The 22610-nt window shown below is 48.2% G+C and overlaps 1 protein-coding gene across 11 annotated transcripts in view; it reads right to left on the bottom strand.

The window, feature by feature from the left end:
* LOC120896382 (regulating synaptic membrane exocytosis protein 2) overlaps positions 1-22610 on the bottom strand; it is a 52271-nt gene that overhangs the window by 20345 nt on the left and 9316 nt on the right. For 8 of the 11 annotated variants that reach the window (XM_040300440.1, XM_040300444.1, XM_040300437.1 and 5 more), the window contains exons 4-12: positions 22307-22511; positions 19138-19257; positions 18603-19070; positions 18255-18519; positions 4841-5604; positions 1818-1998; positions 971-1236; positions 696-833; positions 487-624 (exon numbers count right to left, since the gene is read on the bottom strand). In XM_040300440.1, coding sequence (XP_040156374.1) covers positions 487-624; positions 696-833; positions 971-1236; positions 1818-1998; positions 4841-5604; positions 18255-18519; positions 18603-19070; positions 19138-19257; positions 22307-22511 — 2545 coding nt within the window. The remainder of the gene's footprint in view (positions 1-486; positions 625-695; positions 834-970; positions 1237-1817; positions 1999-4840; positions 5605-18254; positions 18520-18602; positions 19071-19137; positions 19258-22306; positions 22512-22610) is intronic. The other 3 variants (XM_040300445.1, XM_040300447.1, XM_040300446.1) reach the window with 2 other exon arrangements.

Here is a 22610-nt window from a genome sequence, read left to right as displayed (position 1 = left end):
GCTAAAGAAATCAAACTGCTATGTACTTGAAAAAGCAACTTGTTTTTCCAAGAAAAATGTGCTACCATATTGCAGCGAATAGAAAGATAGAAAGAGTAAGAGCTAGAACAAGAAGAAAGGCAAGATAGATACTAAACAATACGAATTTAAACAAGAAACCAAACAAATTATGCACCACTTGTAGGTGAGTGTGTGAGAGAGAGAGCGAGAAAGAGAGATAGAGAATGTGTCTGTGTTTGTTAATATTGATATAACTTCATTTTTATCCATCTCTGTAGTAATAATACAGACTCCATAGCTATTACATTGTTCGGTAACGCTTGTGAAAGGCAAACAACACAAAAATCGTCAAAGATTCTCGTGAAGCCGTTTTTTTGTTGTTTGTAACATAAATTGGTGAAAATGGGTTCAGGGTCAAAAACGTAGACATGAGAAACGAACGGTTTTGGATCGCACGGATAGCCGCCCATGCATGTGTATACGTACAGTATCGCGCAGTGTTTCCTGGTGGGGTTGAAGAATATACCATTCCGCCTCATCGTCCAGCGGGTGTGTGGACAGGTCGATTATTACTTCGCCAAGGAAATCATTCGCACCGTACCGTACGTAATCCCACACCGTCACCTGCAATCGGATGCAATCGATTATGCACGCTTGCCACAAGGTTGAAAAGATGTCACCGTTCTGCCGCTTACCTCAAACAGACGGTTATTTAGGTCCGCCCTTCGCAAGCCTTCGTAGACGAACGTTTGGCCCCAGCGCGGATCGTTCGTGAGGGCTAACGTTTTAGTGCGTCGTTTCGACTTTTCGCTTCGATCCGGTAGCAGACAAATCTGTGACAAAGCACGCACAAAATGAATACGTAAGAGAAAGCAACAAAAAAAAAGCCCCACGGGGAAAGAAAGGGGGAAGAAGCTTTCGAACATAAGCACACAAAAGGAATGAAAGGACAATCAGGGGAGAAACTTACCTTAACGTACGGATTGCGTGCTGCACCGTTGCCGCGAGGCACAAGCCCATTGGCGCACAGGATGGTCACGATCAGCTGCAGTGAGCTGGGCTCGAAGCCGAGCTTGATCTGTACCCGGCCGCCGACACTGTTCTCTTGCGTGACCGTCCCGGCCGGTGCCAGCCGGTTGCTGTACCGCGAGCTGGAGTAGTTACGCACACTGTGCAGATCGGGCGATCCTGGCGAGGTAACCAGCACACTGGGCTTATCGCGGCGATCGTAATTTTCTACAGCAGTTTGAAAGGTGGAACGTTGGGATTAATTAACGAGGCGAAGTGGCAGCGTATGGCACCGCTTACCAGACAGAACGGGTAAGCACGACCACGGAAGCACGCACAGGGAAACGGAACCGAATGCACAACGATCGAACCAAAGCGTAATTAAATTGATAATACAAAACAAAACGAATCAAAAATGGCAACAACACAAGAAAAACACGGAACAGAAGAGCACAAAACTGCGCGTTGAGTTTTGCTGTTCACTTGTCAAGGGCTATGCTCTCAAGTCGACAGAGGCAGAGTAAGTGCAGCAATAAACTCGTCGTAAAGAAGCTGCCACACAAGAAATTTGACAAAGCGCATCAATTGGGCAGCAGTAACGCGCAGTGTAGCAGTGTAACGTGAGTTCGCAAGCCATGGGAAACGTTTGGCCAGAGGAAAATCGGTTCAGAAAACAACACACAAAGAAACGTAAATCCATCGCTATGCCATCTCCCCCCTATGGGCTAGCAGTGGTAGTCGGGGCTTGCGGCAGTGACGCCACCAATCTAGAGAGAGAAAAAACTCACCACGCGCGAGACTATAATTACCTGGCCTAATGTGGGCACTCTCCAGTTCGATGAGCGCTGCACGGGGATCGCTCGGTAACACCTGGCCACCGCGCACTTTCAACCCTAGCACATCTTCGCCGTCAAACGGTCTTCGCTGCACCGCTGGACCGATCGGTCGGCCACCGTCCGACGATGACACTACCTGCCAGCTTAGCGGATTCTGTACAGGCAAAAGGGGGTTACGATGGGAAAGTGAGGGGTAGTAAAGGAAATGGGACGGTTGTAGGCTTTTTTTGGTTTTTTTGTTTTTTTGCACATATTTTGCACACGCTGCAATGTGTATCCCTAGGCACGGCGAGGGAAACACATTGCGTGGTAATGAATTTGCTACGTGTAGAGTTGATGTGTGTTTGTTGTTTTGAGGAAATGGGGGGTTTGCTTTGCGCCGAACGATATGCCCTGCTGCGTGTGTACTGGTGGATACGGTGCGCTGTGAGCCACAGGCACGTGACTCGCTACTATTTTTTCGTGTGTCGTGTACGTGGAGAAGAGCGAAGAATGGAGCACTTAAAACTAGTCCCTCAAGTCTAGCAGTCAACGTCAGCGAATTGTTCTCTCCCCATCAGGAAGTGTAATGCATTGCTTTGAATTTGCATTCATTAGGAAAATAAATAAATTTTAAGGTAAGACTTTAACGTCGATTTAACAACTGATAATTGATTTTGTTCCGTTTTTCATTAAAATATTGACTACCCTGGTGGGTGGAATGGAGGGGAGAGGGGAATCGACAAAAAAGGCCACCAGTACACCTCAAACATTGTATACCACACCGCATTATGCAATCGAGGAGGATAGGCCAGAATCAAACATCGCACAGCATCGCTCTATAAAAAAAAACAACTAGCACATAACCAACACAAAATGGATGGCTGTCAATCGGCCACAGACAATGGAAAGCTGTGGCAGAAACTGTGCTGTAAAAAAAAAAAAACAAAAATCGCACATGGCGCTGAACCTTCGATTCTACCTCTCCTGAAGACTGAGAGGACTTGCTTCGGGATAGCGTAGCGCTTCAGCCCCATCTCCATCGTCCTACCGGGAGCGATGAAGTCAAGGACGGAAAAGGATTATGTATTCTAAATGGTTGGGCATGGTTGTGCCATGCAGAACTCGTGACGAGAGATGGAAGCATAATCAGGAAACGGAAGGTATGGAGATACCGAACCGACATGTCACAAACACCGGATGAATAACGAAGAGAAAGAAAGAGTGTTAGCGAGAACACACAGACGACGACAACGACATGAGCAACAAAATGGGCACGAATTGGGATTGCTTCCGACGTGGCAGCAAACCGATCGAGTGTGGATAGCTTTTTTACGTGCAATTGTGTGCAGAAATTGGTTGGAAAATCGAATCGTGTGTGGTTGGTTTTCCATCCATCTAATTACGTACAAACACACACACATATAAATATATACACACACGCGCAAAAGCTCACACCAAAGCATAGCATTAGTGGTTGGGCTGGAAAATGTAAGATGCGTCCGCTTTCGCCAATGCGCACACACACACGCACACAGTGAACCAAGTGGAGTTGAAGGGGGGATGGTTTTTTGAAACAGTGGGTGAGGTGGTTGCGATGATGCTGATTATGGAGCTGGCTGATGGTACTATACTCCAAAAGAAAATGGATTTTTATGTTACCCTGCGGCACAAACAACACCGGTACTCTATCGAGCATGTACATACATACAATGGTGTATAAATAGACATTGGCAAAACGTAGATAAGGAAGCTGGTGCTGTCGTGAGCGTGACAGAAGTACAACTTGCTGAGTGGGAGAAAGAAAGAAAGAGAGAGAGAGAGGGGGAAGAGAAAGAGAGATAAAAGCACACACACGCACACTCCCATTCACACGGGCACTCATGTTTGGAGCGAAATGGGGGCGAAATCGTGTGCAACAATGAGAGAATGTGAGAAAGAAATTGAAAGAGGGAAGCTTTAGAGGGCTACGGTTTGAGATAGAGATCATGGCGCAGATGATGGAAGAAGAGAATCAAAAAAACAAAAACACATTCACAATTGCTGGAACGAAGAATGTGTGTACTGTATTGTGGTTTTGCATACGGTTGAAAGCATTAATGGACAGCCGTATTTACACATGTCCGCTATGCACTGTGCATAAAATGGGCGATCGGAAGGGGACAAATCCCGAGCGAAAAGCGCAGCATGCCCACTGATGCCCGAGGTGACATGAGGGCGGAAGGTTGACGGGAAAAGCACACACTGCTCGAATAAGTATCCATATTCAGCCGATTTTCCAAGTCACTGCAACTGGCTGGTAGCACACAGTATTTTTACAGACCCACTCCACATCCTCATGTCTCCTCGGCACCACCACACTGGAAATACCTATTTCATGCGATTATATTTATATTACAGCAACATGCAAAGCAAAAGCATTAGAGTGAGAGGCAAACGAAAAACAGCAGGCTTAAAAAAAAGCTAAAATGCACTAGAAAGAGTAACGCTAAAAACTGGTAAAACGAAACAGAATGCAATACACTAAGTGTATCCGCTAGACCGGTAGTGAGTGTAAACCCTCCCTCCTCCCGGCGACGCCTTTGATCGCCCGATTACTGTGTCGGATGATCCGTCCGGCTGACGGTTGCTCTGCGAAACAACAGGCATTAGTAACCGTGGTAGTGAAATTCGTTCGTGTTCGTGTATTGCGCACTGCATACATTTGGGCGGTTTTGGGTGTTGGCTGCATGTCCGGCAACCACCAGCGCGCAGTAGGTTGTTCCACAGGCACTGTGTACTCACGCTTGTGACGTGAAAGAAGTGTACCGTCCGTCACATGTCGTCAATGTGTGTGAGAGTATCAGAGTTGTTGCGTTCGTCTTACTACCTTTCAATTCTTGGTCGTGTTTACATGGGTATGAGATTAAGGTGTTTCGTGCAGTCTTCGTGAGTACGTGTGTGTATGGGGGTATTGTGAGTGTGTGTGTGTGTGTGTGTGTGTGTGTGATGTGGTGTGGGGATGTGTAGCACTATACCTTTGGGCCATCGCCACGGTTCGAGTCTTCGCTACTGGTAAACGTGCTACTCGTGTCAATGCCGGAGTCTTTGGTCGCCGAATCCTGGCTGCCCTGCCGTTCCGATTCCCACCGGGACCAGTCGTCCGAGTCCTGCCCATCGAACCGGACCGTCTTCTTTCTGCGCTCGGTAAACCGCCGACTGTCCGCCGGCTCGTCCCAGTACGGATCCGGCTGCTCGGTCCCGGCCGGACTCGTACCGTACCGTGCGTGCGAGTTCTGCGCCACCGGATGATGTCCCGTGGTACTGTGGCTGGAACCACCGCTGCTGCTGCTGTTGCACTGCTGCTGGTGGGGCTGCTGCTGGTACGGATGGTGCTGCTGGCTGCTGCTGCTGCTCCCGCTGCTACCACCGTGCAGGCCCTGCGGTATCGTGACCGGGCTCGGTGCCACCGTACCCGACAGATGGTGAAGCGACTGGTGAGGCTGATGGGGCTGGTGATGATGGTGGCTAATACTATCGTAGCCTGCGATAGTGCTGTCGCCGACCACCACCTGCGGCAGTGGCTGCTGTGGATGGTAGTCCCGGCCGAGCGGATCCTGCGACGGCTGGTAGTGATACGGATGGGATGAATGCGGCGCCGCCTGGGACGGTGATTGATATCGGTTGTGATTGGTACGATTGTAACTGTTGCGTTGCTGCACGTCCAGCTTTGTTGCTCGATAGTCAGTAAGGTTAGCGTTCAGTCGAGTGTGATTATCGAAATACTGTCTTTGGTGACCGGCTGGAAGAGAAATGGGTTCGAAAGCGGAACAACGCCTCAGCAACACTGCTTCTTCTGTTTTCGTTTTATTTTTATTTATTTATTGTTGTCTTGCAAAAAACTAAAACTCTTCTTCAACGCTACTGCCCGTTATCATTCACCACCTTCACGCCGTCAAGCGCATTACGCTAGTGCCCGGATACAACTGAAGGAAGGAACACAACCAAACCATAGCGAAATACCAGACATCACTTGAAAACACAAACATAAGCCCTGTATCGGTTTAAACTGAACTCGAATCGAAAGTCATAAAATGAATAGAGATTATTCAAAACTTATTTTTAGTACGTAACACTGACATGGAAAAAATCTCACCAGCTGAGCACATCTCATACCAGTGCTCTGCAAAACTTATAACGACTAAGCCAATACGTTCAATACGATAAATTAATTATACATGATTGAAAGTTGAGGCAATAGGGCTAACATTACTTCCATCATCAAAATCATACAATGTATACTAACACAAAAAAATTGATTGGTTTGATTGATCGTGCTAAAGTTAATGGTAATGCAACTTCAGCGGTGCAACGAGGAAACGCGAAACATCTTATAAGCAATGTTCTTGCTCTGCATTTTCTTGACTACTACTGACGAAGGGCAATCTAGCGTTGAATATGTGACTAGGTAGAACAAGGAAAAACTCAACCAACGCAAAAAATAACTGACACAGATATACAAAACCAATAGGCCCTTTCTATTATAACAGACCGAGTGTCATGATTGTAAAGTTGCACGAAGAAAGAGTTTTACATTTACCAATACCTTCTATTAAATGTTTTTGTATGACAAAAAAAAACGGAAAACAATCATTTGAATAACACAAAAATAAAGGATACAAATTTGGTGTACCAGCGCGTAAGGCTCTTTTTGTGCTAACGTTCGCTGAATACACGCTGAACCACAGGAGCCAACACACTTTACTTTGATTTGATTAGCAAAAAGACATCATAGAGCTGTTTTTTTGTTTTATTGTTTGTGGGATTGAAAGTTAGGAAGATGATAGACAGAGAATAGACGAGAGAAAGTTAAAAGAAGGGAGAAAGTGCGAGAAAAATACATATAATTGTACACAGAAAGAAGGATAGACACAGGCACAGAACATTCCAATACGTACAGCCGAATGAAAGAAGATGGTACAAATGGGTGGGTATGTAAGAATTGTAAAACTGATTGTCATTGCAAACGAGGCGGTTCGCTAACATAGTGCCAGAGGAGAACCACACGACATACATACGCAACACACACACACAGGCAAACGCATATTTATCGCACCACACAACGATACAGTGCACATTTACAAGTAAAGCTAGATGCGAATGGGACGAAATGGCGTGTAGACAAGGGGTTGAATAGGAGAGTTTACAGAGCTTAGGAAAACCTCACACACAGGCAGTCGAATTGAAGCAATCTCATTTGTATATCTTTTTTAACGAATTAATGAACATTTACTATCGGATCTTTTGCATCGATCGAAATTGGTTTTTTTATGGATGGTTAGGCACCGGCAAGCAAAAAAAGGAACGATATTCGAAGCCTGATATAATGGTACAATTATACTGTTTCTGTACAACAAACTGTTGTTGTAAATGTATGACACCAGTGAATTATAAACTTCAGTTTATGGACATATTCTTCTGCACTACTTTCTGCCAAACCATCCAGTTTGACACGGTCAGTGCATGAAGCAGCTCAAAAGAACCCTTCGGATCGGCTGACTGCCGGAATCTCTTGACATCCTGCTAAGTGTAGCGTGTGACGTACATCACTCATCAGCTACCTCCAGATGGGAGAACAATCGAGTAATCCTTCTGGAAGAAAGGAGCGTGGTTGTGTAAATGGTGTGAGATGTGCAGCACACAAGAGTCGCACGCCATTTCATCAATATCGTTGTGGACCTTGACAATTCCTGCGAGTAGGCACGCTAAAGAAGCCTCGATGACACTTCAAAGCATCACATAGAGACACACCCATACATACGCACATACCAACGGAGCAATATATGTTCCACGTGCTGGTGGGTATATGCTAGTCCTGAAGATTCGACAGGAACGATCGACCTATAGATTCGATTCACTCAAGAGCACATGGCACAGGCCCAGGGTATAATTACAAATACCAGTACCATGTTGACAATCACTGTTTTTTAACGCAAATTCATTCTTTAATGACCATGCTTAACGTGATCGAAATAGGAAGTAACGAAATTGGAGGCGAGTTGGGTTGTCATTTACTCCCGCGCTGTTAATGAAGAACGATAATTGGGTCACCAATGAGCGGCCAGTCGTTTAGATGTACGCATTATTTTCCAATATCCGGAAGCAGAAAGAGAGAGAGAGAGAGAAAGAGAGACGCAGAGAGGAGCGCAGTAAAGCATCAGCTGAGTAGAAGTGTCCCTTCGCTGTACTGGGTAGCCGGGCCGGCAGTTATATTTAGCACGAACAAACGTCGCAAGTCACGAGCGCGACCTCCCGAGTGCCGAGTGATAGGGTGGAGGAAGCCCTAGGGCTAAGCTTCCACCAGTAAGGGCATAGAAATGTGTGCCGGCACGCACTCCATCAACCTGCTAGTCGGGCGTATCGAACAGTGCCAGGTAAGTGGTGGTTTCAATACAGTGCCCTACGTAGTGTGCCGCTTGGATAAAAATAGTTCAACACATCAAATGTAAAAATAAACTTAGGCATCGCTTCTCCCCACCCTTTGCTGCACGATAATACCGATCGCTGGAACTTCACGGTGCTTAAGTGCAATAAAACAAGTTGCTGCTGGAGGAAAATAAATAAAATTAGCCCCACGGCAGACTGTTGCGTGGCCAGGCGTCGGGAGCCCAATAATGGCCAGTTACGGTCGACCATAGCATAATGGTAAACAGTTTTGCAAGCTGCATTATAACGCTAAAACGCTAAGTGCTGAAAATATGGAGGTTTCGTTTGGAGCTGTCTTTCATACGTTTATCTATTTATTGCAACCGAAACGGATTGATTTACCGGTTCAGCTTTTGCTTTTACTAGATGAAAAAAAAAAAAAATGTTATCTTTTTAATCCGCTCGAGCTTGAGCCTAACATTTCTTTCATGAATTCTCCCTTTTTTTTAATCGCATACCAAATGCAATTGAAAACCACTAGCCCATTGCTCATCTGAATATGAAAACGTTCTAATTCGCTGCACCAAAACACTCTTCTTACCAGCGCTTCGGCAGTTGGTTCTCGAACGAGTCGAAAGAAATGCAACAAACATGCCCAGAATCGGGCGAGCAAATATGGTAATAGATATTGGCAGAAAATCATTAATTTGGCAGCAAACTGTCTGGCGGTATGGCTGGAATTGAATATGCATTCATAAACACAATCGTTTGCGATTTTGGGGCCGTACGAAAACGGGATCTATTTTAAGTTGGGTTTGTACCAAGCCGCACAAGTGGGTGGAACGTCGTTCTGGAACATCGAACTAGTGCAGCTCTTGCGCAAATGATTGAAATTAAACACAGACCTGGGAAACGATAATTAAGACAGCCGCTACAATTGGTAGCTTTGTGGTTTGAATATTGAAAATGTTTTCCCGTTTTGAAGAATGAAACAGATTGTAAAACGTCCTTCAATTGATGGAGGCGCACAGTAGCTGTACGTATGCATGATGGAGCAGCATGGTCTTTTGTACAAACGTGTACTTTATTTGTGTTATTTTCTCCCAAAAATCAATTCACATGAATGCCCCTCGTTCCCCAATTTCCGCTAGCACTGTTCAGCAGGGTTTTCGCCGGCTATTATCATTATTGGCATTGGTTGCAAATTTCTGCACCGGGGCTCATTAGCGACATTGAAAGGTAGCCGATATAGGTCAGATAAGACGCTCCAGAACTGCTAGGAACAGAGTCGCTGTCTTCTGTGCTTTCAGTGCACTAGAAAAAAATAAAATTAAAGCAAGCTTACGTGGCTTATGTGTAAAAATAACATATTATGGGGTGGCGGTGGTGCAACGAAGCCATGCGAAACTGCAGCATTGTATTTCGTTGTCCTTTCGATTGCCTTTACCCAAGCGACCACCTTTTCGCTGGATGCCAACCGTGCACAGTGCTCTTACTTACACTATTACAGCCATGTGTAGAATCTTTCCACTTACAAACTTGTAAGAGATCTTCTTCATTCCGCAAAAACCTTCTTTCGTTCTACAATCGATAGTCCTTGTACAGTCGAAGGCCAATAATGGGGCCGACTGGCAGGAGCAGACGGGTATGAAATCGCTCGGAAAAGATCACATAATGGCAATCCAATTTTGTTCTATAATCTCTTTGCGTCGTACCACAGTGGTACCGTTGTCATTGGCGAATAGTTGGACAGAGCAGTATTGGTACTCCTACAACAGTATACAAGATAGTGTGAGAAACAAACAAACAGTTTGAATGTGTTGTTTTAGTTGTACGATATAATGAAACTCAACAGTCGCGTAAAAAAACAGCTTCAGGACATCAATCAAGCACAAACGAACATGTCCTGGACGAATGATACCAATCAAGTGTAAAAGTTTTGGTTTAAATTAAAATGCTGAATAGTAGCATACTTTACCAAGCAGCACTTTTTGCTCTTGTTTGACACAACGACCAATGTTGAATATTTTGTGTACCATTTGGCTAATTAGTGTACCCATACTAGGATAATCAGTCATGTTTAAGGTGCACACGGTCCAAACAGATCTTGAGCCCATGATGGACACTTTGGTCAACCGTTCCAGTTGATTAGTATGCAATGGAATCAGCACAACATTAGTACAGTTCTTTTTAATCATATTTTTCAATAAAATCGTTTCGCTTTAGATGATGTTTTCTGGACATGACATACAAAGGAGCTTAAAGGATGCTCCAATTCAGAACGTAGATCAGCTGACAGAACAATCAAATGTTGCATAGTGGTAAATAGAACTTAAACAATCAATCAAGAAGTAATGCTAAATCAATATAAACCCGAGCAGGCAATAAAATCAACTAAGTGTAAGTATTCAACATAATAAGAACGAGCCTATTGATACGTGGTTATCGTGATTGCTGATGATATTTCTAACGCGATTTGTAATGCAATTGAAATCATGATAAAATGGTTTTATCGATTGTGGTAACTTAAGCCTAAAACTCACATTTTAGCAGGCTTCTGTAACAATTAATTCCCAAAATTACCCCGGATGTCGGATGGCAATCTTAATGCAAACAACACAGCTCGCTGTCACTAGTCTGCTACACTGTAATGCGAGAAATAGGCCATCCGCAGTCACACGACATTTGTCTATGCTTATTGCTGAAATGTTTCGCTCACTCCTTCACATTCTCACACTTTTTCTGATGCACGTTTCTGATGCGTCTTTGCAACACAGCATTGGTTTATAGTTTCAGATGATGGTAAAACGAGGATTCTTCCTTAGCTGTTTATATTTTGTAGCTTTGTTGCTCGCTACCGAGGGTGTGACATCAAACGCTTGCTCGCGGGCGGGATCTTCTGCTTTCTTCCTTTTTTTCACTCTGGTCGGACGCTCTGCCCACCGTCTGGCTCAGGCTCGAAAGATCCCGTCGGAAGGGAGAAGTTTATTATTAGAACTCGAACTCCCCCAAAAAACGAACCGTATCGTCGGCGCGTCGATTGAAACTGAGTTCGTTTGGCACTCACCAGCAAAGACGGCAAAGTTCAATCCGAATATCCGTGTGATAGTGATGCATCACCACTGACACAGGCACAAGCGAGCGTACACTCTCTCTCACGTTCAAAACGACGTACCAACGAGTATTAAATCGGTAAATTTTGAAACCGAGCATCCAGCTTTTGCCACATTTTACCATTCGCTGGACGGTGAATTGTTTATCAGCTCTATTGAACGCTTGCTCAATAGCACAACGTTTACCAGCGACACAAATACAATTGTCTTTCCAATGTTACACCCACGGTGCTCATCCGTTTTTACGTTGCGTTTTGGCAAATTGCACACACACACACACACACACACACACACACACACACACACACACACACACACACACACACACATAGACTCAAACACGTAGGTTTCAACGACGCTATTCAATCGGCAACACACGCACACGCCGTTTTACGCCGGGAGCCGTTTTCCGCCGTCGACCGGTGCAGGATTAGCACACCGCTGGAGAGTAAATTGTGTGTGTGAGTGTGTATGGAGCGAGCTAAAAATAGCATCATCCGCAACCAACCCGGGTTCGTATTGTTATTTACTCACAAACAACATCCCCCTCTCCCTGATATCTGGGCTGTGGGTACGTACCAGCGGTGCAGGATGTTTCACGGAGCATAATACGCACCAGAGTGTACCAGGGCCAGCGCAAGTGTCAGTAGGTTTGCATACCTCTAGGCGCGTTTCACAAACTTTTCCGACATCCTGTGGCGGTGTGTTGGTTCACACTGTATCGCTTATCTGCAAGGGCAGATCGTCGTCCGATGGCAAGCACCAGACAGAAAGTGGTGGTCCGTTTCGTACGCTGTGCACTTTTGTAGAAGTTGAGCTTGCCCGCTTGTTCAAGCAATATGTCCAAATAGGTTTGCTTCAAAACCCGATCGACATAGAAACGGCATCACCAACGACAAGATGCAAGCTCCAAAAAACAAAATGTTCTCCACTCTCACGCGCTCCGAGCGCTTGATCACAATCCGACTCAAATTTCGCTCTCCCTTTGTATGTTCCGTGCACTTCTCTTCCCACATGTATGTACGGTTTGGTGAGAGAAAGAGACAGAGAGCGATCCTGTGCGGTGCTGTGTCTCTGTTAGTATGTTGTTTTTCCATCCGATTTCGGTTCGTCCATATCTTGGCACTCGAGTCTCAACGTTTCGCTATCTTGCTCACGCGCGCGCGCTTTTTACCCCCCGTCTTCACTCCCCCGCCCCCTCTTAGCACGATGCGGAACGGCGTGAATGGTCAATTCTTCCGGCAATCGATAATTTCCGGTGCAAAGCTGTTTTCCTTCCAACGGTACAGAGCGCGCACAGGCCACACTATTCCAACGGGTACACTGTCAAGGGCGCACAGTCACACACGCACACACACACATGGACGTAATCCGACACACACACACGCTTGCAGTGAGGGCAGATACGCGCATACCGTGCAAACAGAATGCGCTACAGCCGTATGCAATCCGAGATGCTACAGCAATGCCTCGGAAAAGGTTGATCAGCGCCCCCGAGATGGACCGATGAGGCGTGGGGCGATGCCATGTCTGCTTTACACAGGACACAATCGTACACACTGCACTAGCTACCTGTGTTACATACCGATTGTGGTGCTAATGTGGAGGAAACATTATTTTTCACCTTCCCGAAACCGAAAACATTCCTTTACAGCACAAACGGCATTTTCATCGCCAGTTTCAAGCATTCGCTGAGTGATACGGCATTCGGGCGACGGCACAACTGAAAACACATGGTCACTGGTGTTTCACGCCCATCCCGTACACTGACATTGGCGGAGAAAAATTCGGCATTTTCATTTCACTGCCCCCAGGCTCAGCTGGGACCCGGCCGACGGTTCTGTGGGCCTTTTCAGAACGCACGTTAAGTAGGGCACAGGACCACCTTCACCGATCGGGTGGACTGTTCGGTTCGTTCGGACAAACACGCACACACCACCCACACACACACACACACACACGCACACTCTAACAGTCTGCCTCCGAAAAGTTCTTCAGGGCTTTTGTTTGTCGTGCGGGTTAGCTAGATGGGGTTTCTGGGGGGAACAGGGAACAAAAAACCCAAACGGCAATCGGTAGTTCCGCCCCGGAGGCTTCAGGGAAAACTGGCACGCTCGGCGGCTAACGCAGGACTGAACCCGTACGTGGACTCGTGGAAAAATTTACATAAACTGCGAACGAAGCTGGTCCCGGTTTGTGCTTCGCCACACATTCGCCACCCGTGGCCAGCGTCGGTCGCTTTCTTTCTTGCATGCAGGACCGGACGGGGACAAGTGACAACCGCCAGTGCCAAACTTATACGCACCGGCACTCATCAATTACCGTACCGCGGTGAGTTACCCCCGTGTGGGTAATTTTGGAACGCTCCGACCGAGGAGAGCTAATGAGCAAGGGAAGCTACCGCACGCGCGACCAAGTGAGCGTTGGTGAGAGCTTTTTTGAGGAATTCTGAGTTCCTTGGGGAGCGAAGCGTGGAGTCGAAGCTTTGATGATTTTGTTTTTAGAGCCACACACACGCATACACAGACGCGAGTCATTTAATTACGATAAACTCTGTGTTGTGTTTAATTTCAATAGCTTATGTAGGAAATAAGCGCAAACGTGGCATACAATAACCAACGACCAAGCTGCAAAAACTTGAACTACGCGATGAACCTTTTGTTTGAAGCTGTTCCCACTAATCGATTTTGTACTCTGGCTCTCTCCTGTAACGGATGCATGCTCATCTCCAAACGGTACCGTCTCTCTTGGACGCGCTCATGTAATGTCCTTTATAGAGGAGATTCAAGAAACAAAAAAAAAGAACCGTGGACCATCCATGGGCCAAACTATTGTTTTGGTCGGTTCGTACAGCACGCTCTCCGGTTTCAACACCTTGCGCCAGGCACTCTTTTCCGTTCGAACGCCCGTTTGCCCCGGTGGCGGCCGCAGAGAGCGAAGAGCAGCAAACCAAAATCAATATCTTTACATCGACGGGGAGGGGAAAAACACAATAATGATGAAGAGAAAGGCAAAAGGAGCGCCTGCCCCCTTTGGTATTTACGTCAGCAGACGGCAAAGCCTCGGCAAAGCGTGTTAGCCCAGTAAGCGCCAAAAGACGTCAACAAGCGGAAAAGCACGGGCACGCCGTGTGCCCGGTTGCTTCCCGGATTGCCTGCAGTCACTCAGCTGCTCCTAAGCGCTCCGACACCGAGCCTATACCCCCCCGCACTGCCTCCACCCAGCCGGAAATTGGCTTCGCAAAAACCTAGCGCAACGCTGTGTGCGTGTGTGTGTGCCGAGTGACCGTGCGAGCGCTTAGGACGCCACTCAGCATCCTCGTCCAAGGTCATTGATATGAATTTATTAATTGGATATCTACTCGTTCGGCTGCTCTCCGGAATGTACAAACACGCAATCGAAGCCATACACACACACAAACACACAACCATACACTTTGACAACGTAAACTTGGGTTGACTTGAAGCTTGAAACAAAACAACTCTAGTTTAGACCAATTTGGGGAAGAATATCTATTCCTACCACCTAGAAGTCCCCGACGAGCTCACTAATACTACGCACCGTCGTCGCATTGGCAAGGGACTCGTGCAGTTGCTGTATCATCCACGTGCTATCCGTGAGCAGTGGGCTTTGCACGTAGTGCTACCCTTCGAATGGTAAAAGTGTAGCTTTGAACGCACAGTTACAAGCACGGAGTGGGTGGCTATGGGGCAGAGTACGATGCGTGTAATCAACTGTATCGTCGAATGAAACACATGGACCACAAAAAAAACGCGTAACCAACTGCACACACAGTGCTTACTGACGTCAGGACATCACACCACCAAGTGACACACACGACTCGTACTTAACACAGACACCCAACATATGGAGAGAGAGAGAGAGACTGGTAAAGATAATGTTAAGTTCAAGCACTCGCTCGCACAGTTTTTACACCGCATCAACTCCATCATTAAATCGCAATCACCTGAACCGATGACGTGGATGGCGTTACGCCCTGTGAGCTGAATGAGTAGGTGTCTCCACCGTGCTTAAAGCGAATTGAAACTGCTTTCGAATAGTCTGAGCCTCTGCACCAGAATGACGTTGTGTAGTCAAAAGATCTTGTCGAAATTTTCAATCTGTTCACACATGTTGCAGTACTGTTGGGTTCGGAACCGTATCCTGACGGCTCGAATGGAAAATATTACAATCAGGTATGATGCCGCAACACAGGCAGGCAAGATGTGCCATAATCTTATCTGCTACCACTAGCTGCTATCGCTCTCCCAGGAGGGGATAACAGAGCAGCAGCTTTTAGAAAAGCATCCGTGACCACCGTATGCCCGATATCGAACGGCTCGCACCGAAACGGCTTCAATCCATTGTGTTACGACCCAGAAACATAATTCTATCATCGGCAAACACAGAGCTGCAGAGTTGGAAAGGGGCAAATGGGGCCGGGGAGGGCTCATGCACACATTATTACTATTACTGTACCCGTATCCCGTCAATAATGAAATTTATAACGGCAAATAATTTACGAGCTCCGGCCACTGCAAAACCGCGGCACAGGGGAGGCGCAGCGTGAGGAGCAAACTTTCACCCCAAAAAATAGGCCACCTAGAGGGGGAAGGGGGGGACTGAACTGCAACGTGAAAAGAAAAGACCCTTTCCTGCCACGGGCCTTTCCTCCCCGTTCTCCTGCCGCCCGTTCTGTTACACAAAGATACTGCAGTAGCGCCATCAGATACTGCCGATGTGTGTCGGTTTTCTGGCTGATACCGTGCCGCCAACGGGCCACACTGTGCAGCCTGTGCTCGCAACATACAAGGGGCCCCAGACTAACAATTGCATGCCTCCGGGACATCGGGCTGGTGGGACGGTGGGATGGCAAAATTGCAAACTGAACTGTGCAGCAGTGTCGAGCGAGCGGGCGAGCGAGCGGGCCAACGAATCGAGCGAAACGTCTCGGCAGCACAAAGAAACCACCTCCACCGGTACACGTACCCCCTTGTGGTAAATGGTAGTTGACAGTTTCTTTCCAATTTTACCACACACACACACTCGGGTCCTACTGCGGGCACGTGCATCCTACTGTACTGTGGAGAACCCGGGTACCCGTCGAAAGCGAGGCAAGTGAAATGCAACAACGGCCAAAAGCCAATTGACGATGCAATGAAACGTGCACCTCGCGTACATGGAAAGACGCTTCGGGTGAAGCCACTTAGTCAGCGACAGCGAATCTGAACAAAAGGGCGGGTAGAAAGGTCGGCGAAAGGAGGAGGAAAGGGAAGGAGGGGCAGGGTTGTAAAAAAAAACTCCATTACGAGGCACACTGACAGGAACGTTCAAGGCAAAGCCGGGCCAAAGCTTCGGCTGCGTGGAACAAAGTAACCTTCTCGAAGTAGCGGTCCACACCGCTTCCAAACAGTCGCACCGCCCATTGACGTTGCGTCCGCCATTTTAAGGTGACTGTTTTGCGTATGTGTCTGTCTGCCTGTGTGTGTGTGTGTGTGTGTGTGTGTGTGTGTGTGTGTGTACATGTGCTACAGTAATTTTCTTCGCGATAGGTTTTTTTTGTTCGTTTGTTTTCCATGACACCAGGCAGAATCTGGTGCTTCGTCGCAAGACACGAGACGAGAGCGCCGGTCCTGACCTACAAAAACCTTGGAGGAACAAAGCGAATTAAGGGAGGAATTAAAGGCGACTGGATGTTATAGGGCTGCGCTGCCACAAGTACTGGAATCATATGTGTGTGTGTGTGTGTTTGTGACCCAGACAAATAAATTGTTCACCAAGTGCCCGAAAATAGGTTCCTTTTGAGCAAACTCAATGTCCTACAGCACACGACCAGTGCGAGATCAATGAAAGCACAAGCGAATGGTACACTAGCGGGTAAAGTGTTTGTTTACGTAGGATTTCAATAGCCTTCAAATGAACCTTACACTATAGATACATTCCCCATTCCCGCCGAAAGATGTATCTTCCTACGACCGGGACAAACCCCTCACCTAGACGTCCTACACAATCCGAGTGGTACAAATTTAACGTTGGAGTCGGCTTTCAGCTAATTAGCTGGTATGCTAAATGTCATCGGCAGCCTACGCGTCACCTGGCTTGGCCTGGCTTCCGACCAACATCGCTCCGAGATGATCATCGGACGCGTGCTTACGCATTAAGCTTGACACTTTAAACATTAGCGTGCGAGCATGTTTCATACCTACAGCAACTGCCTTACGCAAACGATTCAATAGGCTACAATCACTTCAACGTAACAGTCGTGGGCTTCTTCTAGAATAGAATCCTTCGCCCAGGTACGAGCAGTACCGAGCAGGGAATATTTTTTAAACCGAAAGTAGACTGTTCTTGCCAACTGTTTGCCTCCATTGGGCGTCAGAAGGAACTTTTAGCTAAGTGGCCTCGTTTCGTCTAGAACAGTGGCTGCATCATCGACACAGGGAGCGCTACAGTTTTGGGAGGGCTATTTGGTTTGCTTATAACGAATTTTGAATTCCAAATCATAGCGACAAACAGAAAACAAAAAATCGGGACGAGAACAACAGGGAAAAGGGCATAGAAACAAAAGCACAAGAGGAAACACACCTTTCGGAAAAGCTAGCGCTAGCCGCAGAAACAAATGGTACCGAAACCGAGACCGAGAAACCAAAGAGCAATAATTTGGAGCGCGAAAAATACACATACACGTACCGCGCGTGTGAAAAGAAGATGAAACGAACGAAAGAAAAAGACGTGAAAACAGATAAAAGATCGCAGGAAGATATTCACGCTTCATGGTGAAGCCCTCCTTCCCGAGGGAGGAGGCCGACTTCATCCCAACCACTCTCCTTCCGATGAAGCGTGCTCTCCTCCTTCTCCTCCTCCCTGCGTTGCCGCGTTGAGGGGGGGTCATCGGTCACGACACCGAACTTACCTTCGAACTCCGGCGTGGAGCGAATGTCCTCGTCGGAGCTGCTGAAGGAGCGTTGCTGGGGCAGGTACGGGCCACCGAGCGGTCGCTTGTGCGATTTCGTGGGCTCCGGTGGTAGGTGCATACCGCCACTGCCAACACCGCCCCCTCCGCCTCCCATGCCGCTGCTACCGTGAGCCGAGCTGGACTGGAGCGACTCGGCGTAGTGCTGCTGCTGCCTCGGATGCACCAGATGCGGATGGGTTCGCATGAGATCTTCGATTTCGCTCTGTTCGGGAGGGGGTGAAGAGACAAATGTCACACACAAACCCTCAGGCATGGTGGTGTAGACCGCCAACCGACCCGACTTACCTGATAGTAGCTCGGATCATCGTGCCCATAGCCGCCGCCACCGGCATGGGTTATGTGCACCTGCGGAGTCATCGAATGCTGACCACCGTACGGACCACCACCACCGCCACCATGATGCATCGGTGGCTGGGGAAGCTGCGAATGCTGCCCGTAAGGGCCACCGCCGTAGCCCTGCTGGCCTGCCCCCGGCCGGCCACCGTACATGCCGCCCACCTGCCCGTGGCCCATCTGCTGCATCCGGCCGATCTGCTGCTGGTGATGGCCGGGCGACATCATCATGTCCATCCCGCTGCCGTCCGACTGGGACAGCCGGCGGGTCGGCGGATCCTGCTGGCTGTACTGCCGGCGCAGCTGGCTGTTGGCCCGCTGCATCGGATTGTTCTCCTTCTCTGCCGCGCTGCGGGCCCGCTCCAGCTTCGGACGCTTGTCGGAGGGATCGTGCGGATCGAGCATGGTTTGGGGCAGCGTCTGGATGGGTTGGACAGCAGATTAACACCAGGTTTCGGGGGTATGTAGTAGGTGAAGAATTACTTACCCTCGGGTCGCCTTCCTGTCTTCGTATCACACCGTCCGGGCTGGTGCTTTTGTTCATCCACTGACCCGTTTTCGACAGCAGCTCTTGCTTTTTCCTACACACTATGCACACCCATATGACCTGCAGGGGGAAATGGTATGGATCAAGAGCAGAAGAGAGCACTTTAGTCAGTTTAGCTTCAAAAAGTATATTGATAAGCTGTAGAAGAATGGTTTTAAACGGTTTTTAACATGTGTGAATGATATTTGCACCTTTTAAATACTCGTTCAATTCCTTCAGGGTATTATAGTGTTTTCCAGGAGGTCTCATTGATGTGGGACACTTCCTTGACTTTTTCTAATGGGAAGTTATATTCATATGATGGAAATTGGACTCTATTTTGGACAGGCTTGTTGGACATTCCTATTAGATTTGTCCAACAAGAGTGCTGCAGAGTACAATTCCTATTACATTAAGTTAATTTCTTATAAGAAAGAGTCAATAAAGTGTCCCACAGCTATGAGAACTCCTGGAAAACCCTGTATCACCCAACTGCCATTTGATCAATCCGAAAAAAGCACTTTTTCCACACTAAGTACAACAATTCAAGAAACTGCCACCGGCAAACGACAAAAGCACACGCGACCTGCACCTGCAGCGAGCACAACTGTGCACCGGCGAGCACAACTGGTGTATAAATTTTTAAATTTGATTTTATGCACTGCACTTCCCTCTCCCCAAACGCCGCTCTCAAGTGTGCAAAAGGGGACAGCAAGTCCCCATCTCAGTTTATCACGAGCGGTGCCGCTTCCAGCCCGACGTGCGTTGTTTGGATGCCAAACAGTGCCAACGGAGCGCGCTGCGTAACATGAAATATTAAGCATACGCCAAAGTGCGACCCCGAAACGCTTCGTTTTTTTCCCCACTCATGCGATTGGGTGCACACCGCCCTTTGGCACGTCCTGTCCATCACTTCGCACGCTTCATTCATTCGGGAAGGGGGGGGGGGGGGGCACTTGGGGCCGCATTACATTTGCTGGGTCAGCCAGCAAATCTCCTGCGAGACAACGCCGAGAAGACGTAACGCCCCTTACCCCGAGCCGTGTAGTGAATGGAAACGCTCGTTGCAGATTTTGGGGCGCCCTGTTCCACTTCCCATTCCAGAATGCCAATGGCCTGGGTGGGCAGTGAAATTAGTTTTCCAATGATCCAATTTCGAGTGACCGCGAACGAGGAAATTGGGACGACCGTCCTTCGGAATGTCCTTTGGAGCCAAAATAATAATTATTACTTCCATTCGTTCGTTCTTCGCCTCACAGCATTGCACAGAGGAAATGAATCCAACCGCGTCCAAGTAGCGTTGGCCGGGTGTCGAGTGCCGTGCGTGTGTGTGTGTGCAAAGTGCAGTGCCACTTCAGCTTTTTCGTCATAATTCATCGAAGCCGGCAGAGTTGAACGGCAAGTCGCCACCCGGTCGTTTTGTCGCTCCGTCGTCATTCGCCCACGGAGCACCAATACAGCGGGCGTGTATCGGGCGTGCGTTTGAATACTCCGTCAAACGAAAGACAGTCGGAGCGGGGTTGGCACCAGCAGCAGCAGCAGCAGCAGCATCATCGTCCTCCTCATCGTCCTGGGGCCGCTAGACAGCCGCTAGATAGCTGCCGATTGGTGATGCCGCCGCGTAGCATATGCGGATTGGATTTTTGGAGAAAACTGGCACCAGCATTCTGGGCGCCTATGCTGATGAGGCAGCCACAGCTAGCCTGCCCAGCCCAGTTGCCGCACGCGTGCCACATTCGAATTCGGCTGCTCGTCTCATGAAACGGAACATAATGAAACCGTCCGGCTAGACACAGTGCATACCGAGACGCGCATCGAGACAAAGCGTGGCAGAAGCTGGTCGACTGGTTAAACACAAAGGGACGGAGCGGCATCGAGTGGCGACGGCCAGCGGGTACTTAAAATTATGTTCACTTATACATATCCCCACACGCGGCCAAATCGGTTTGCCAGCGAAAGGCCGGATTGAAGCGGAAAAATTATGACCCATGTAAATGGCAGCCGACAGTGTGCCGTGCGCCGTGCCAAACGGGCTGGGCCGCACATTAGTGAACTCAATGCTCATTGTCTTCCAGCGATGGCATACGACGAATCGGTTCGCCGCGTTAGAGTGTCGCCTAAATGCGTGCGAGTGGGACGATCGTTAACGCAAGGCAGGGGACGGCCTTTCGGATTCGCCGTTCTGCAAATCTGCCCGGTTTCTGTTCGTTCATAAATCAAAAATCAATATTCTCCGGTCGGGAGCGCGGCACGGATGGCACGGAGGTGCGCTGGGGCGTTCGGGTTTGGGAAGCTCCAAGGCGAAAGCTCTTTCATGCATCGAAATGACGTCATTTCATTCATTCGCATTTCTTTCGGCAAACGTGGGTGTGCGTTTACGAGCGCAGCGGGGAACAGTCCTCCCGGCCCACCGAAACGGGCCCTGGTCAAACCGCGTGGGCGCAAGGGGTGGGGGCAGAGTGGGGAGGATGGGGCAAGAAAAACGTGGTAAAGTTTTCATCTTCGATGACTTTCCAGTTCACAAAAGCGGGCGGGTGATGTTGCGTTACCTCCTCGTGCGCGCGTGCTCACGTTTTTTTTGTTGTTCCCTGTCTTTTTTATCCGTCTTGCCGAAGCCACTGCTCTGCTTTTCCCCATCTCTGTTCGGTGTTGAGGAGGAAGGGGGGTTTCTTGTATCGCCTGTGCCGTCCCCATGAGTTGGCTGATGTGTTTCTAAGGAATCCTCGATCAATAAGCCTTTACTGAGGCTTGTTGTTCTGCTTTGCTGTCTGAGTGTTTGGTGTCGCTTGTTTCGAGCGGGACTTACAACGTTTCTAACGGCAGAGGCAGCAGCAGCAGGAGTGTGAATAAATACTTTTTTAAGCATATCTAGAGTTGGCAAAACATATATGTAAGTCAAATGAAAGTGCTCCTGTAAAAGCAGAGGTTCAATTCCCTTTAGACGCGAAAACTGAAGACGTAGAACACCAGTTTGCCTAAGTAAATCAATAAAATTGCCCGAAAAACTCCTCTCTTTTTTCCCGTTGCTGCTCCTTTAGTTACTCGTTTATGCTTGTGACACCATCGACCAGTGCGGTTAGAGAAAGTTACCCATCGAAACCCGTCTCCCGCCCCTGTCTTTACAACTTACCTTATTGTTGCGTAGTGTTACTTTGCCACCGCATTTGGCACAGCAGCGAATGTTGCAGTAGTGACAGATGTGCCCGATACCGTCCGCGAACTTTGTCTTCAGGCAGATGTGACACGTGGCCTCCAGCTCGACCCCGGCCTTCTTCTGTTGCTCCGACTTTTGCCGGATCGAGTCGACAAGCGTCGCCACCTCGTCCTGCTTGCGCCTGCATTTGGAGAAAAAAAGAGATTTGGAAGCGTGTGAGCAGGTTGAGACAAAAAGCGTCCTTTCCAGTGACGGAAAAGTAAAGGGAAAGTTCTGCTAA

Source organism: Anopheles arabiensis, chromosome 2 (assembly GCF_016920715.1).
Source record: "Anopheles arabiensis isolate DONGOLA chromosome 2, AaraD3, whole genome shotgun sequence".
Taxonomy (NCBI): Eukaryota; Metazoa; Arthropoda; class Insecta; order Diptera; family Culicidae; genus Anopheles; species Anopheles arabiensis.
Note: the sequence above shows the minus strand (reverse complement) of the source record. Positions and strands in the feature narration are given on the sequence as shown.